This window comes from Passer domesticus, chromosome 4 (assembly GCF_036417665.1).
Source record: "Passer domesticus isolate bPasDom1 chromosome 4, bPasDom1.hap1, whole genome shotgun sequence".
In the NCBI taxonomy this organism is placed as follows: domain Eukaryota; kingdom Metazoa; phylum Chordata; class Aves; order Passeriformes; family Passeridae; genus Passer; species Passer domesticus.
The window spans coordinates 59,110,564-59,128,973 of record NC_087477.1 but is presented as its reverse complement, the minus strand read 5'-3'; the positions used below and the strand labels follow the sequence as shown (position 1 = coordinate 59,128,973).

Here is an 18,410-nt window from a genome sequence, read left to right as displayed (position 1 = left end):
TTTAAAAGTGGATTAATATCATCTCCCTGTTACACAGGACTACCATAAATGCAAGACTTCTCCACTCTAAAGTCATCAGATACTAGACCAACAAGGTCAAGATGTTCATATTATCTTTGTATACAGCTGTGGATACTTTTTTTACAAAATTATTAACAAATTAAGAATGATTTCATAAACCTAAAATCATTAGAAAAAAACACCTTCAGGAGAATCAGCAACATGTACAGTAACAAAAACAAAAGTCTATTTCTCCTGTGAAATGGACTTTCACGGCCTTTCCTGTGAAGACTTACTCGTGTATTCATAACTTTCAAAACAGAGCTTGAAAACTGAAACTATCCCACACAAAAAAACCCACAAAACCCCACCAGAATATATTTTCCAAAGCTATGATTACATGGTAGTCAGTAAGCAAACAACTTTTAAAATGTTCAATGTACCGTGAAAAATTTAGCTTCATACACTTGTTCACAACATCATAATGTTCCCTGTTTTGTATGATGCATAACCTGATTTTTTTCATAGAAAAAGAAATGTTGTCTGATTTTAAAAAAAATATTAATTTTTAATACCTACAGATACACCAAGGCAGTATTTAATATGTCTCATACATCATAAAGAATATTTGAAACACTTCAAAAATAATTTCTTGCAGGATTGGCAAGGGTGGTGTGAGAGACTGAGATGTTAATGGCTAATGGCTCAAACAATCAGCCATTTGCAAAAGCAGCAGGTGCTTTGCTGAGGATGAGCACAGTAACAGCCCAGGTGCAGAGGGTGTGAGCACCAGGGGATGACGTGACAAAGCGGCCTTTGCTTAGCAAAAAGCTGGGGTTTGAGACAGATGAGGAAAGAAGCCAAAAAGAAGCAGATCCTGTGAGGTGGATTAATACTTTTTATCGTGCTGATGTCCTTCCTTACACAAGTGGCTCAGCTGTAAAACTCCTCCCCACCTGGGGGACATACTGGGACATTCACGCACAGGCCTGAAGATGTTCTTCCCTTCTGATGGGGCATAAGGAGCTCAACTGCACTGAGAGGCAGTTGTCGTGTCTTAGAAGGTGTCATAAACCATCAAAGACCCCCAAAATACTCCCAGAATAATTTCTGGGGTCTTCCACCAGAGGACTGCACAGGATCCACAGCATTGAAACAGATCCAAGGTGCTGCAAAAGACAGCATAAAACTCCCCAGCCCAGGGAAGGTGCCTGGAAATTCCATCTAAAGCTAAACATATATCAACCCTCTGGAATTTGTGTTTTGTGGGTTTCCCCCACTCCCTATGGATCAAGACACCAATTAGACCAAAGGACATCAAAATTGCAACAATTAAGTCTCGTTACTAAATCCACGGATGGTGGTATCATTCTGCTCTTATCCTTTCCTACTCTTTCTTTCTCCCTTTTTTCTCAAAGTACATTGTCAGCCAGACTAAAAAATTCCTGTCAATGCCCTAGTAAGTGCCTTGTGTCTGGATTTGTTAAGGTTGGCTAAGTTTAAGTTTGCTAAATTAAAGTTTGTGAAGTACTTACTTTACCTGGATGTTATTTTAACATATGTCATGTATCTTACTCTATCTTAACATTCTACATTTTGCAAGTAAAATTTTCTTGTTGACTCTTCTGAGAATTTTGTTCTCTCCTACACATTGCCCAGTCAATTAAACCAGGCAAGTGAACAGGAGCACAACAGGTAAAGTAAGTTTGAGATCGTTCTTCCCTTTCCTTTTAGAGAACTATATCCATCAGATATTTCTACCCAGACAATTTCTACAAACAATTCCTTATAATCCAGAGCAATATTCTGAAAGTTTCTTTCTTTTATAATGTCACTGACCCCTTTAAATGCCTACTAAACAATACAAATTATCAAGGACAGATCTGTAAAACCCCACAATCAAGTTGATGACCCAGCTTCCAAGTTGTCTTTCAAGAAGTTTAATTTAGATTTGTCTCTCATCAGGTCCCTCAGTCTATTGCCAATATTAAGAGTGCTCCTTTCACTCCAGACTTTCATGTGGGAGGAACCCAGTTCATCCATCTCAAGATTACTCCAGAATATAAATCAAAGTACAGTCAGTGGGAAAATCAGAAGATTTACTGGTCCAAACTAAACAGCTAACATAAGCACATTTATCATATAAAGTCCATTAAACAATTTCCAAATTTCAAACTACATGGGGTTTGGAATGTTCTGATTTCAGTGAAATTGTTTCAAATTCATCCACAATAAGTAAAACAATACAGGTTTAAAGGAAGTTTATATATATCTTACACCATTTACCCGTATATGCAAAAGATTCAGGAACTCACCATATCAGTATCTGACACAGGTCCAAAACTGGTCACATAGATGTTAGTGAAGACTTCAGTAATACTATCTGATATAAAAAGAAAAAAAGACAAGCAAACATTTTAAATTTGTAGTATTTTTTTATAACTCTCTATGCAAGATTATGGGACATTTTGAACAGGTGTCTCTCCTTGTTTACTACCCCTCACCAATGTCCTGTTGTAAATACTGGGGTTTCTCTCCCACTTAACACAGAGGTTAACAAACAAGCATTTGTCCCACAGAGTAGTTTGTTTAAGTTTGTTCAGCTATACAATCACCAGCAGCTACACACATATATCCCCTTTCTCTACCAGCAAAAATAACCGGAGAATCGTGGAAGGAGAGTTCTGAACACAAAATGCCTTTGTTGCAGAGGTGTTACCTCTGTTATTGCAGATTTCTCCTAGTAAAGCCTTTTTAGTTGAAGACTGTTTTCTACATTCTTAATAGCTTTTTCAAAGAAACAGACTAGAAAAGGCAATTATTGACTGTACCTAATGTAACAGAACAGCATCCTACTTTTCAGTTGGGTGTGTTTTTAAGTGGCACATATTTTAACATAACAGTTCCTTTCCTTGATATGTAGTGCTCCTGATACATTACTGTGGTACTGTGAACACTTTGAGAAAATGTCCTTCCCCATCATTGCAGTCAGACAGCCATGAAATCAGAATATTAGATATTGTACTGCAGGGAAAAATAACTGCTTAGTTTTCTGTCTTCAGTTTTCAATTAGGCTCAAAATAGAATGATATTCACTAAGAGGGTAGTATGCACAGGAAATTTCTTAACAGCAGTTGCCAACCACAGTCTGCATTCTAGACAGTCAGCACAAGGAACTCTCTGCCTTAAAGCCAGCTGCTGATTGGAAAATAAAAATTTGAATATAACTAGGTGCAATTTAACTCATGGCAAAATTTCCCATGCCCAAAAATAATGCAACTTCCTGTTGTTTAAGTGATCCTGAAGTTATATTATGATTATATTTCCATAGTTAATAATTATTAAATGTGGGTAGCTAATAGTTTCTGTTTTCCTGAAAGCTGCCTTTTAACAAATACATGATAGAAGAAAATTTTACTTCTAATTATATCGAGGCCAACAGTATAATCCCTGCTTCTCACTGGGAGAAACCAGTGGTGCTCACTCATGACAGCAGAGTCTCTACCAGCCACCAAGAAAAGGCCAGGACTGCTCCATGAGCAGCTGAATGGGAAGCAGAGCATTTTCAAAGGGATGTAGCTGCAAAGATACAGTGATTTCAGACAATTTGTGCAGCATGGGCGAGGAATATTCTCATCTATAAGGAAACTTCTTTTTTCAGCCAAATGCTAGAATATGGGACTTCAAAAAGACCTTCCTACCAAAAAGAGTATTTTTCCCAGGATTATGTCTGCTTTTTAAGGAAATAAATAAAGACTGACTCCTAAAATTCCTCTGCATGTCCTGAGATATGTTTATTTGTATGTTAGAGACTTCTGGAATTCCTTATGAAGCATCCTTACACAAGCTGAGTAGATTTCTACTCCAAACATCTAACAAACAAATTTTAAGTCAGTGGACAGAAAAGGTGCTGAGTCTGCACTGCTCTTGCTATTCAACAAGGACAAAGTACAAGTATGGCTGAAGGATCCTACAAAAGCCACAAGTACATTTCAGGCGACTAGAGACTTCATGCTGCCTGTGGGAGAGTCTCCAGAAAAAAAAAATATTATTATCTCCAAATGGTTACCTGGCACAGACCAAAATGAAATGGGAGTGTGACAAGAGAACTGCTCTTCAGGAGGTAAAATGGAGCTGCAGGGACTAATTGTGGAATTTGGCCTGTACTGTGATGGTAATACAAAATATTAATTATAATTCCATGAGAAGCACTGGTGTTACAAAAATACGACTGACAATCAAGTATTCCAACAGCAGAGTATCAAGGCTAAATTCAATATACTTGTATAACTTGAAGGAACCCTACTACAGGCAAAAATAGTCACATGGCAAATCTTTACCTGCACCAAATGCTTGGAAACCTGGTCCTCTTATAACCTCACTCTGTTGTTACCAGTCATTTGTATGTGATTTATTATTTGACACAGAGGAATGATTTTAATATTTGCATAGAATAAACTATAGGACATGGAATCTTCAAGCTTGCCTTGCATTCCAAGATTTAATTTTTTTAAAAAATCCCACATTCTGTTTCATGATTTCTAAACTCTTCTGGATCTATTTTTCCATCAGAAATGAGCAGAGAAGACAGAAAGGAGAAAAAAAACATATTGACCATAACTTATGCTATTAGAACAGTCTATCGATTCCCCCTGTTGGTTTGTGTTAAGAAAAAGTAAACTAAGGAGGAAATGGCAGTTTTTTATATTTTTGCCTCTTATTTTCCAAATTCTGCATAGTTAAGAAGTTTCTATTCATACCTTACCTTCAAGAAAACAAGTTCTTAAATACAAAAGAAATTTATTAAATCTTGAATTACTCCTGTTACTATTTGTGTTAGCAGCCTGAATCTTGTGTTTGTTTCTTCCTTGTTACTTTACATAGTGCTAAAATAAAGACTCCTCTAAATTAAAAATTTAAACTTGAGGGTTCAAAATCAACCTCTACAAAAACAAAAAATACATCATCCTTTTTTTTTATACAACAGATATTGTAGCTATTGCTTTGAAGGAGTATATGCTTATGAAACAAACAATTCAGAAGCACAAAGCACAGTTTCAAATGGGCTCTCTAATCAAAATTCATCCAGCAGGCGTCACAGTCACAGGCTTTTTATAACTCATATTCTGTCAAGAACAGCACCAGTCATCGTACTTAGCCCACCAGAGATTCAAACCGTTCTGGATCATCAGTTCTTGTGGAAAAGCCAAGGAATATACTCAGCTAAAAGATGTTCATGCAACATGTGTTTGCATAACAATCTAGCTTGTTTTTTTGAGAAAAGTTAAGGACAAGCTTTTCCTACTGGGATTACAAAATTTGTTTCCTCAAGTGACACGTAAACACGTAACTAAAAGGCCTGATTTTCAAAAGTGCTTAAATCAATGGAGACCCATATTGAAAAACAGTCAAGTTTTAAAGAACCCTCTGTTGGGAGGAAGGGTGGCAGATTCATTTATACTTGTGGGCTCTTAAGTTATTCTGAATCACTGCTTTTGAAAGTTATGCAAAGAAATGGGAATAGCAAAGGGCAAGGATGAAATTTCTATTGAAGATGCTTCTTTTAGGGGAAAAAAATCTCAGGCAAAGAATATAACACATAGCTGCCACCATCACATGAAGTACTCTAAAATTCTGCAAAGGCTATTACTGCACCATTTCTAACTTGCTTTGGTAATAAATATTTTTTTAAAAGCCCTATCTGATGTAGATTAGACCAATTTCTCAGATGATAGAAGCCAAGGGTAAACTGACAAAATATAGTCAATGAAATTAATGATAAAGGAAGGAAGAAAAGCACATCCTGTGGAAGTTTAAAAAAAATGCAGTAATTATTAAGATCATATTGCATTTGGTTCTCAAGCACTGGTTTCTTCTGATTCCCCTTCCTTACTTGAACTGACATGGTATCATTACTGGAAAAAAAAAATCAAACCAGAAAGTAAGAAAAAGGAATACATACACCAAATTGCAGAAGATTTATACATCCTTATTTGTCTTTAGCTGGAATGCTTGCTGTGCACTTTAATTACATCTAGGATTTTAGAAAACATTAATTACAACTCCTCAATGAAGATAATAATTGTATTATCCTCAATTTTCCTTGGGAAGCTGAGGCAGAAGGATTAAATTAAGTGTAAGGTGACGTACAGGTGTTTGCCAAGTCTGGTTATAGCTATCCAACACTAAGTAACCACAGTGGAAAATGTCAGTATCACTGACTTGTCAAAAAATTAGAAAAGTGGTTCAGAGCTCAGAGTTGATATCAGTGGCATCACCAATTCCTTTATGCCGACATTCCCCTGTTGGGATACCCTGTCTGATGGTCTGAAATCCTGCTGACTTGCTCCTCAGCAGAAGAGCTGGCTCAGCTGAAGTAGGCTCCTTGGCAGAGAATTTGCAGTGGCTGAAGTCTAAACCAGTCCAGGCCGAGTAATGGAGATGATCAGAAAAGTCAGATGAAAAGGCTCCTCGTGAGCATTTACCAGTTTGTCAAAGTGCTAAAATTCCATAGAGGCATTTAAATTTTCAATGAGTTCCTTTGGTCTGCTGTCTGACAGCAGTTTTCAAAATTTTTTTGAGTTCTTTCATATGTCCCTTCTCAGCTGCCTGCATCCCTGACAGGGTACACAGAGTTCCAGTCTGTGATGTGAGGTAGATAGACATGCAGGATTCTGCATACCTAAGAGCTCTCCCTGTCCTGGAGAATGCTGAGAAAGCATTATCTTGATTGAAATAAATTTTCAGAGTATTTCCCATATTCGAGAATGACCTGAATATTATTCACTCTCCCTCTCACCAAAATAATCTAGAGTCCTTTCTTCACTGAGGGTAGGGACAAAACACACATGGCTCACTCTATGTATGTTTAAAAGAAGAGAAGAAAGGAGTGTGATCTCTGCAAAATCTTCAGAAAGGTTCCAGATGTTTGTTTACATGAAACTGTAAACTGAAAACTGGCTATATTATTGATTAATGTGCCAAGGCTGTTTTCACAAGAAAACAGACCTGGAAGATTGCATTGGGCTTTTTATTTTTTTTTATTTCAATTTTTATTCAATAAAGCTGTAAATACAGGTTTTGGGCAGCTAAAATAGAAGACAATCTCTTTGAGGTAATCAAAAACCATCAAAAGTCTTCTTGCTGGGATAGAACATTTAAAGTATACATAGGCAGTTCTAATGTATACGACAAAAAATATTCAGACGAACATTATTTTAAATGTAGAATTAATAGTGCCTGTGAGAACACTGGAAGGCTGTAACTGAAAGGCTGCTAAAGCATGCCAAAAAAAAAAAGAAGAGACAGAAGCAAAAATAAAATACTGCTCTTTAAATAAATATGTCAACAACAACAAAGAAAAGGAGGTCAAGTTGCAGTGATATGGGAAATGTAACTGAGGATTTCTGAGTTTTTGTGGAAATGCTGTCAAAAACTTGATGTTAATTTAATTATTTTTCTATAAAAATTTATTTATCTGGAATTGACATTGTTCTGACATTGTAATATGGTCTCCAGGGGCATGCTTGGCACTGTTGCCCAAAGGCCTTGAAAATGTCATTCATAATACAAGTCAGAAATTGCACAGGTGAAACAGCCAGAGTCTTAATCCATCAAACACTGTTCCAACTCAACATGCTGCCCTTATCTGACAAGCTCCTTAGTGTGTCTGTTGACAGCTCAAGACACTGACTGGCTGGCAGGGAATGGGGGTCAGAGGAGGTCATGCAACACGGAGCTGTAAAAGCAGCAAAATCCGTGGGAACGCAGATATTTCAAAATCATGTTCTGCCATTTCTGTATTTTTGGTTTAGATGGTTTATGCAACAATTTTATTTATCCAACTTCAGTGCCTTCATTCATTATCTGCTATTAAATTACAACAGTCTCAAAGCCACATATGCCCTACATAAAACCACTTCCAATTTGTAAACTGAAGTCATCTGTGAGAAGAAAAAATCCATCTCTCCCCTTGACATTGGTACTTCACTTCCAAGGGCCTCACTTTATCCATGAACTATCAATAAGAAAATTTCTTCATATGGGTGGGCCATGATTGTATTTCAAATCTCCATCTTTAACAAAGTATATGTAGAATAAGCTTACCAGTTTAACTTCTGGAGCTTCTAGTATAATACTACTAAGTATTATATTAACAGTTGCACTCTTGATTCATGGGGGTATAAATAAGACCAGAATCAGACACTGTACTTAATTTCTCATGGTGTTGACTGGAACAAGAATATATTCTGGAGAAAATGTCTGGAGGAAGAGACAGGAATTGAAAGTCATTAGGCTAAGAGACTGACTTACCTCTGAAGAGCTGATATCTATTAACAGATATTATATTGCTTATTAAATTAATGACAGCTCTATATAAAGTCTATCGGGGCACTCCAAAGGCCTATTCAGAACTTATTAAATTCAGCAGGCCTGTAAAGCAGTACCATAAATATTATTATGTCATTTACACTAACAGAATACTTTGGCTGCATATAAGCCCACTCTTTTATTTCAGCAAAGCAGCATTCATTATTCTAAAATAATTAAAACTTGTTCAAAATGACAAGAATTTGCTACAAGACAAAAATTCAGTTAAACATTACTGTTTCTTTAGAGATGAGTGAGACTTTTTGACTATCAGAAAAACACACTAACCTGGAAAAAAGAATTCAGCTTAACTGTCAACACCCTTCTCTACTGTAGCAAAAAATATGACTTGCGAAAACATTCTCAGATATGTTTTTAGCTAAACTAACAGCTTTTTTAGGTGTAGATTACCCACAAAATGTGCATAGAATTATATGTAGGCACATCTGCAACACAAATAATGTGATATATTATCATAATCAGTATTTACTCTTTGTGCTGTATGTAGAAGACGCTGGTGCAAACTGCCTTAGCACCATTACCAGATATCAAACGAAAAAAACAAAAAGTTCTGTGCTGAGAGAACCTTTACACATTACTAAAATAATTTTCACATGTATATGACAAATTTGACGTTTAACTCTCAGTCAAAAAGAAGAGTGCAGTTCACACACAAACGTTATATTTACTACATTTTCTTCTATCTCCCAAGTGACCTTTAATTTGCAAACCTTATTACTTTAGATCGGAAATTTAAATTTCCAAAGGGTCCTATGAATGAAGAACCTTGGATACAAGTGACATTTGAGGTGCAGTTTTAACTTCATTTTATGCTTTCTCCACAAATTTGAGAAATTTGCTCAAGGATAGTGCTAAAGACTGATTTTGTTGCCAAATTATCTCATAAAGTATATTGGACAAGCTGCACAAAATTATTTAAGCTCCAAGTTTCCATTTAAATCAATCAAAGTTATTCTGAATGTCTCTGTGGTCCAGATCATAATGACTAAATTTTGCACTTATATTTGTCTGAATCCCCTTTATTTCTAAATTGCTTTCTAACACTGTCAGTACCTAAAATTCCCTGGCTGCTTATATTTCCACCTTAAGGCTAAAATATCCCAATGCTGCCAAGCAGCCTAAAGAACTGGCTCTCAACCAAGTCCCAGCGAGTTCCTCAAACTATAAATAATTACAAATTTACTGAGCCAGAAAGATTTTGAGAGAGAAAGCAAGAAAACAAGCAAGAGACTGATTCCACAGCCTAGCAGCACTCATGGGATAGTGCAGACTTAAACTGAAGCCTCTGCTCAAGATACAATTATTTACACAAAGCAGAACAATTCCTTCCAAAGACTGAGGAAGCATGCTGTGTCTTAGAAAATTCACCTTTGTGGTCAAGACAGAACCTGACACACAGTAACTGAGTTCATGTCTCTGCTTTAAATTAGAGCATGCACTTGACAAGAGCTGCTCTCTATTTTAGAAGTTTCCATTAAACCTGACCATCAGCTTCTCTCATGGCTCTTTTCAGGAAAGGAGGAATGACATGAGAGGGAACACCCCTGTGAAAAGATGAAAATGAGACTGGTAAAGTTTTCACACCCAAACTTGGTTGTTTCACATGTATTGGTAAGGAAAGACTTCAGCTGCATGCTCCTCTTCAGCATTTTTAATTACTTAGCTTGACAGATTCCTACTCAGTTTGTCGACTTCAAGAACCACATTTGTAGACAGTTATGCCAACACCATCTCTGAGATGTGCCAACATGCCCAGCTTTGTTCATGCTCCACATAGGATGCCCAGCTGTTGGAAGCAATGAATTCCACTATATGTGGGGTCCAGGAGACATGGAACTGAAAAACCCTCATCCTTGTGGGGCCAAATGGCCAAAGACCATGAATGCCTCTATAGGGAGCAGGAAAAAAGAGATCTCAGTCCATGTTCTGACACATATGTAGCTATTTTATACAAATAAATAAGTAAAACATCTCCAGTGGAAGAAGCCACTTTCTCAGAATGATCAAAAGCCCTGTGTCTACATAAAAAGTTTGGAAAGTGGAAAACATGAATTCAGATCCCTTTTCCAAATCAGGTAGGGAGTAACTGAGACGTTTAATCCGGAATGTACTTTATCCCTGATGGGAAGGCTGCTGTACCAACTGGTGCAGCTCACATCACATTGGGCCAATCAACCAACCAGTGTCTAGCCCGAACCCCGCCACTACTTTAACATGAAAGAGATTTCAAACACGCAAAAGTGCATAACTTAATTGGTTCTTTGCACTGGGAAAAGAAGATATTTAGATACTCTCACTCATTACTGTTGAACTTGATAGACTTTTGTCACCTCCGGCAACATTTTGACAATCTCAGAGGTATTGACTGCCAAGTGATTAAGAAAGCAATTAGCTATCTAGACAGCTTTTTGGATTTTTTCCCTATGATTTAAACAGAGTATTCCTCCAATTTACAGGTTCATTGTAAAGGTATTAATAGAATATGGATGCTTTGGTTGTATAAATACTTGTAAAAGCTCGGCAGTTATGAACACTAGTGTTGACCATTAAAAGGGGAGACACAAAATATTGAAAAGAAGTAAATTAAATCATTGGAAAGAACAATCTAAACATATGGGCAATATGAAACTTATTCCCATAAGACTACAATGAAATCCACCAAATCTACCTTTCTTCCCTTTTCATTACATCCTCACATACCATGAAAAAAAAAAAAAGAAGAAGAAAAATAACTTAAAAGCACGCAGCTTTAAAATAAACTACCTGTGTGAGGAATTTTTAGTTCAAGTTGCACAAAATGTTCAAAAGAAACATGAAATTGAAAACATAGTTGAGTTTGGCTGGAAGAAATGTGATCTTGCTGAAACAGATTACTTAAATGTTGAAGTAAAAAGAATTTAGCTAACGCACAACACATTTGGCAGCAAACCAAAACCACATGTCACACAAATGAAAACTAAAACATCAGCACTAAATCTTGTTCCTTTAGACACTACAGCTTCCATCAGGATGAGGAGTGTTTATAATTACCAGGCTGAGTAATAAATATGACTCCTTCATTGTTTAGATCAACTGGATGAGCATGATGGAGCTAAAATGAACCAGACTGCCCAACACTCTCCAAAGAATGAGACAGGGAAGACAAAAAGAGCACTCAGACAAGTCTGGAAGTCTGGAAGGGAGCAGACTTTGATAAAGTAGAGCAGTAATTATTTGAACTGACCTGAATTGGTGTCATCACACAAGTAGAGAGGGCAAAGTTATTACTCGCATGAGACCGTATTTCTGTCTACTCTGCTCAGAGATTTGTGCTACTAGAGAGAAAATCATAACATGTAGGTAAGGCAGAAAAATTCCCAAAATTATTCCAGATTGCAGAAACTCATACTCAGAGGTCTTTATCTATCTTCTTTTTTTAAATGTTTGAATTTTATGATCTTAGTACTAAGAGTCATGGAACACCTTGGCAAATTCTGCTGAATTACACTTCTAGGCTAATTTCAGGTTTAATCTCTGTGCTTTATTCCAAGTCATAGCATTTATAAATCATCCCATTTGATACACTCACTCTGACAGTCCTTCCTGCACTTCAAACCACATCTACCCCTAACAGCAATATCATTTTTAAAAAGTAGCAGCTTCCAGTTTCTCTTTGTAGACATAATGTAGCCAAGTCTGGGTTTCTTAAGAAGTGCTTTTCTTGTAGAGTGGCTGTTGGCTTTTCAAAAACTTCTTTTTTTGCTAGCTTACTTGCTTGCCCATCACTTACATAGGCCCAGCTGCTTTTCTAGCCAAGATCACTCATTCTGGATTTTATCCAAATTCAATTTCAGAAGCCACTTTGGTTCACATATAGATATTAAATATGCAACATGTCAGCTTGCCAGTGAAAGTACAAGTTATGAAAGGACACTGTCCTTCAGGACCTTCCCACATTCTAAACAAAAAAAACCCTAAATTCTTGTCATTTCCTGGAAGAACATCAGAAGTCTTTTGCATCAAGCACCTGTAAAAAGGCCACAGAATTCAGTGGAATGTCCGGAAACTGTGATAATATATTATCACACATACATAGAGCACAGATATGCATAGATATATATATATATATATGCATATGATACACACAGAGCATTTCATTCCTTGGCTAAATTTTTTCTAAGCTAAAACAGACACTGTCACAGTGCTTATTAGCCTTGTTAATTATTTAATGAGGAATTTGGGTAGCATGCCAGAGCCCACTGAAGTCAGTGAAAAAGTCTGCACCTAGTGATTACCAGCTTCAGCAGAAGCCTTTGGATTATGTCTCTCTCTCTGGTCAGCCATAACAAAAAAGTTGCCACCCTGTAGCTGACAGAAACTGTGATGAAGCTCTGGGAAGGATTGTCTTGCTTGTTCTGTGGCAAGCACTCACATCACCAGAAGCTGGCATCTTCCCAAGGCTTGCTGCTATCAGAATAAAGTAGGAAACTCACATGTTCCAAAGTCCCAAAGGCTGATAGAGATCCTCTAGAGATCAACAGACATAAGAAAGCATTGAAAATGAAGATCCTTTCAGACAGATTAATTTTAATATCTGTGCTTAGTGTCTGGGTATTATAGTCCTGGATTGTATAGTCATTAAAAATGGAGCTGCAGCTCTTTTATCTTTTGCTAGCCTTGTACTTTGCATTCAAGCATGACAGGAACCAATGGCAGAAAAAGGTAGTGCCTTTATTTAATAGAGCTGCATATTAGTGGGCACTTTGAATGCATTTTTTGAAGCCAGATCCTCAAATATATTTTTCATATGTAATGCTGTATGAAATTCTATAACACTATTTCAGAAGACTGTGATACACTATCAAAAAAAAAAATATATACAGCGTTCTATTCCTTCTATCAACAAGGCAGCAGTTCCTATTTCAAGCCAGGTAAAATAACTGTGAAGTACAGGAAATTAATGTTTATCCAGACTACTCTATATTCTCAAAAAAGCTATCCAGAGGAATTACTAAAATCAGACAGAGGTTGTGTGCATGTTAAGACCCTAAATACCTAGCATGTTTTAGCACACATAGACACACACTTTCCTCATATGTTCCTGAGCATCACAGCTGCTGAAACGCAGGGAAGGAAGGAGTAGAGTTATGGTTTCAAGACACAGCACAAATCAGACTGACTGCCAAGCTGTCTTTAATTTTTTGTTTTTAACATTTTTTGCCTGGCAGGACAACTCCAGGGATGGTCATGGGTAATAAGCTTCCTGCTAAACAGGAATCCTGACAAACAACGAGTTCATGGCTTGATCCAACAGAGAAGAATTTTAATACTTCAACAAGCATCTCCCAAATAAGCAAAAAAATACTGGCATGGACAGCAATGAAGCAATTTTTAATTCCCATTTTAGCATGTTACAGAGTTGTCAGTTATTCTTCTGTTATCCAGTTAATACTAAAAAAGGTCTCAGTCTAAGGCTGTGCGAAGTGTCTACAAGAAATGTAGTGTAGCACTCAAAAGTCCCACAGCTGAGTCACTTGAATGTCTCCAAGCTACTTTAGAGATAACAGTGTTTCCCTGAATCTCCTCTAAAACATACTCCCAGGACACTCCCAGAGCATGGATTAAGCAGCCTCAAATTTGTCTTTTATTTTTGCCTGTGACAAGAGAATTTGCCTCTGGCTGTCCATGGAACGTTGAGGATCCAGTAGGTTTCTATATGTGGAAAGACTATATATTTGGGACTGGAATCTGCTTTTAACATTAAATTAAGATATTGGACTTTTTACAGGCATAAATTAAAAAGTAGGGTGGTTTTGTTTTTGTTTTTTTTTTAATTTGAAATAATGCCTAATATGAGTTTAATCAGACTCCAGTTCCTTAAAGTGCATATTGTTCTAATCAGAACAATTTGTGAAAATGCAGGTAATATCTACTGCAGATATTATTTTAAAACAGTCAATTGCTTTAAAAATAGCATATCATACAGTAGCAAACCAGATTATCTATTTTTTTCCTTCTAATGGTCATTAAAGACAAAATGTCTAGTAAAAGCATAAAGAATTCTCTGACAGCTTTTAGCACCCAGCAGATGAAAAGGGATTATAAAAAAATGTGACCATTTCCTCATCTCAAATAACAGGCATTTATATTTATCCCTTCTCTTCTTATAGATTTATTTATTTATTTATTTTCCCAGGTGGAAGACTGTTATCTTTTCCTTTCAGAAACTGCATGAGATAATGCAGTACCAAATTCACATTTAAAGACCTGGTAAAATGAAGTTCACTGTTCTATGCTCAGTTAAAACTATTGAGACAAACAAGTCCATGAAATGCTGTGGAATGCCTTAGGATAGCAGAGAGGTTATATAAGCACAGCATTGCATCTATGACTAAAACCTTTGATTTTCTCATTTATGTACGCCACAATACAACTCTCTTCAGCTGCTTCTCATTCAGTGAGACTTGAAATTATTATTTCAAATAGTTGGAATAAACAGGCATCTACAGTAGCCTTTAGATTGTGACTCAGAATGAAACATCTAGAACATTGTGCTGGTGTATTAAGGGTAGGAATTGTCCCTTGGACCCACCTCTAAATTCCTGAAGAAAAAAGCAGACTTTCTCACCTGTTCCATTCCTTTTCTGCTCTCTGGTGTTGTGCTGAGAGGCTTACACACATTTAAGAGTGAAAATAATAATAATAATAATAATAATAATAATAATAATAATAATAATAATAATAATAATAATAATAATAATAATAATACTTCCCAATTTCCTGATAGAAGTCTGAGGAACCTTAGAACAACTGAGAATAGATACAAGAAAGAAAAAGGAGGGAATGTGTTAGAAGACAATGACCCCTCCTGGATGAGAGAATCAGCACCAAGCAATTGAGACAAACAAAGAAGAACCAGCAACATTCAGGCCAATCAGTCAGTCAGAACAGACATTGCCTTCATGTCATCTAGGTATTTAAGAGATGGACAGTATGCAATTTTTCAAATTAAAACAAAGAAGGTGCTAAATGAAGACAGTTAACTCCAGGAAACTACCTTCACATCAAAGATCATAAATGCAAGCAGTTTGTAAAATTTTACAGCATACACCAGTTTTTAACTGATTTCTATTGAACCATACATGAAGGTCAGTGGTCCATAGCACTGAATTTTATCTTCAATCAAGTATATTAGCCACAGCACTACAAGATTATAAAATACTTAATTTACAGTCTGTGAAAAAACATAGATTGAGCAGATGCAACAGGGGACACCCAGGTTTTCCCAAACAAATTGCAGATAAGGACATGTGATCTCAACTGCTTCAACAAAAAAAAATGCATGGGGAGGACCAAATATGTATGTATATACATTAAAAAATGAATGCAATTTGGTCAGACTAGATCCAATCTCTGCAGCTGCACAACTTCACTAAAGTGTTCAATGTTCTCTGATGTGCACAATAATCCCAGGTAAGAGGGGAATTGATTTACATTGCTTTCACAGTGTTAAATGCTCTAATTATTAAATAGCCCTCAACATATGGCAAGAAATTAAGGAATGTAAATCAGGAGCCATGTGCTACACAGTAATCACATAAATGGTTCCCAAATAGCAATACCACTCCTGGAAGATTAGCAGAATCATACTTTTGTGATTTACACACAATTTCCACAAACTAGTGGTGAAATACTCTGCATGATAAAGCAAACTATTAATAGGGAAGCAGTGGTAAAGAAAATTTCTTTTAGCTGGTGATTAATTTCATTCGAGCATTAACATGGAAAAAAACAGATATAAAAATGTGTTTAAAGATTAATCTTGGCATATTAAAGTCCTTTGATTCTTATAATTAAAATTTATTAGACTTTTGACAGTATTAATTCAAAATCTTCTGCTGATGCTTTAATTTAGCAGTTTGGTGAATAGTACAGCAACACATCCTCTATACCTGTTTCTTGAGATGGATGACTCATTGTCAAACAACACTAATATCAGAAATTTAAATGCATGCATATACCATAATGATAAAATTTCTTATCTATTCTACCTTCAAGTTTCCAAAGGATATCTGAAAAAACTATCATACAGCTGTTTAAATCTGCCAGTTGTTTAAAAGTGGTCAATGGTTAGTATGACAATTTTGTCTCCTTCTTTCACTCATCATCTCTTTCATTCCGCCCTCCTTCCCTTTCCCATGTTTCTTATTTATAGTGGTTTTTCACCTTGGTTTGTATTACCCTAATGCTAGATTGTTTAAAAAGAGGGTTTCTTCTGCTTCATGTATGGTATGTGGAGTATTTAGAACCTACTGTTAGATATTAATTGTAGCCATGAATACTGACAATTAAAACAGATCAAAATACTGGAGGAAAAAAAAAAAAAAGTATGTGCTGTTTTAATATACAGACAATTACAATGTCCTTCTGCATGATCCTTTCTGATGAAACACGTCTCTCTCTCTCTCCACACTATTAATTCTAAAAATTGGATGCACTAGATTGTGCATTGAAAAGGTTATTCTTAAAGACAGTCACGAAGTGGCAGCATTGCAAGAAAGCAGAAACAGGAATATGTAGTCAGGAGAACTGTCAGAAGCAACAGATCTGTCCCAGACCAGTCAACAACACCAGAGAACTGCGCTGGCACAGAAGGAAGACCATTTAATCTGTGGGTAAAGGATGATCTTGACTTTCTACCTACCTAGGAGTCTGCCTTTCCATCATTTCAACCTCCTCCATCCAGTTTCACTGGATAAGAGATCTTTCAGGCAGCTGGATGTCAGCAGCTGTACCTGGGAGGAGGGGAAGGCAACGCTGGGTATCCAGCCACAAAAAAACAACAAAAACCACACAGCTGCATCTACATGGCAGGTCTCACCTGGACTTGCCTAACACTATACTTAGACAGAATTAAATAAATTCATCAAATCTTGCTCAAAAAAGACAGATGGGCATTTCTTATAAGAATGGATAAAATAGATAGGTATTTAGAAAAGAAAAAGGCAATATAAAAACAGAAGAATGAAACAGGAGGAACCTTGGAAGGTGTCTCAGGGCACTTCAGAATGGTTGTGATTAGAGGTACCTGGGTGCTTCCTGAGGAGGTGCTGATCTCCAGGATACACAGTGTTGTGCAGCTTTTCACTTCCCTGTACACTGCTGAGGTAAACTGAAAATAATTTGATGAAATACAGTGCCTGTCCTTTAAAATACTGTCTTTTCACATACTTAACCCTTTCCAGGACTTCAGCATAAGGTGACAGTAAGAAAAATGTGGCTAAGACCATAAACAAGATATTTCCTTTTCATTTTTGCAGATCCTGTCTACCCAAAATCTTATATATTTCAGTGGGGTCTTTACAAATAATAAGCTCCAGAGTTGTACAACACTGTGCATCCTGCTGTTCCAGAGCAGTATAAACTTTTCATTTATACAGACTTTTTGCCTTCAGCTGTATCTTCAAGATCTAATATACTGCTTTTTTTTTTCACCTTTTCCAAGTAAGATGGAAAGCTGCAGCCATTATTTCAATGTCTTGCTGGCTGTCAGTTAAAGCATCTTAGAACAACTGCATTTAAAAAGAACCTTTGGAAGGTCCAAAGCAGGGCAATCTCTGAAGACACATCAAGTTACCCAGGTCATATTCTGTCAGATTGTGAGGGTCTCCACAGAGATGGAAACTCCACCACAACTCTGAGCAGCCATTGTCTCTGTAACTGTTGAAAATCATCAGCATTGGCCTAAGAGTTATGACTTGGCTTAGTAAAGTTAAGGAGAAGAAGAAAATAATTCCTTTTTTTTTTTTTTTTTTTGGTCCTTTTAGATTATGTCTCACAAAGAGACAGTATTGTTACTCTGTTTTGCCACCATCAGGCCTTGAATGCAGTAAAACCCGTTGTGCTATGCAGGATGAATTGTGTCTTGTGGCAGATTTTTCTTTATAGGTGCTAAAATACAGAAAATATATTTAAATGTATATTTACCATTAGAGGGCTCCAGAACAATGGTTACAAAAAATCCAACCTTTTCTACACAA

At 36.5% G+C, this 18,410-nt stretch overlaps 1 protein-coding gene across 3 annotated transcripts in view; it reads right to left on the bottom strand.

The window, feature by feature from the left end:
* Positions 1 to 18,410, bottom strand: part of GABRA2 (gamma-aminobutyric acid type A receptor subunit alpha2) — a 79,434-nt gene that overhangs the window by 36,085 nt on the left and 24,939 nt on the right. For all 3 annotated transcript variants that reach the window (XM_064418267.1, XM_064418269.1, XM_064418268.1), the window contains exon 4: positions 2,316 to 2,383. In XM_064418267.1, coding sequence (XP_064274337.1) covers positions 2,316 to 2,383 — 68 coding nt within the window. The remainder of the gene's footprint in view (positions 1 to 2,315; positions 2,384 to 18,410) is intronic.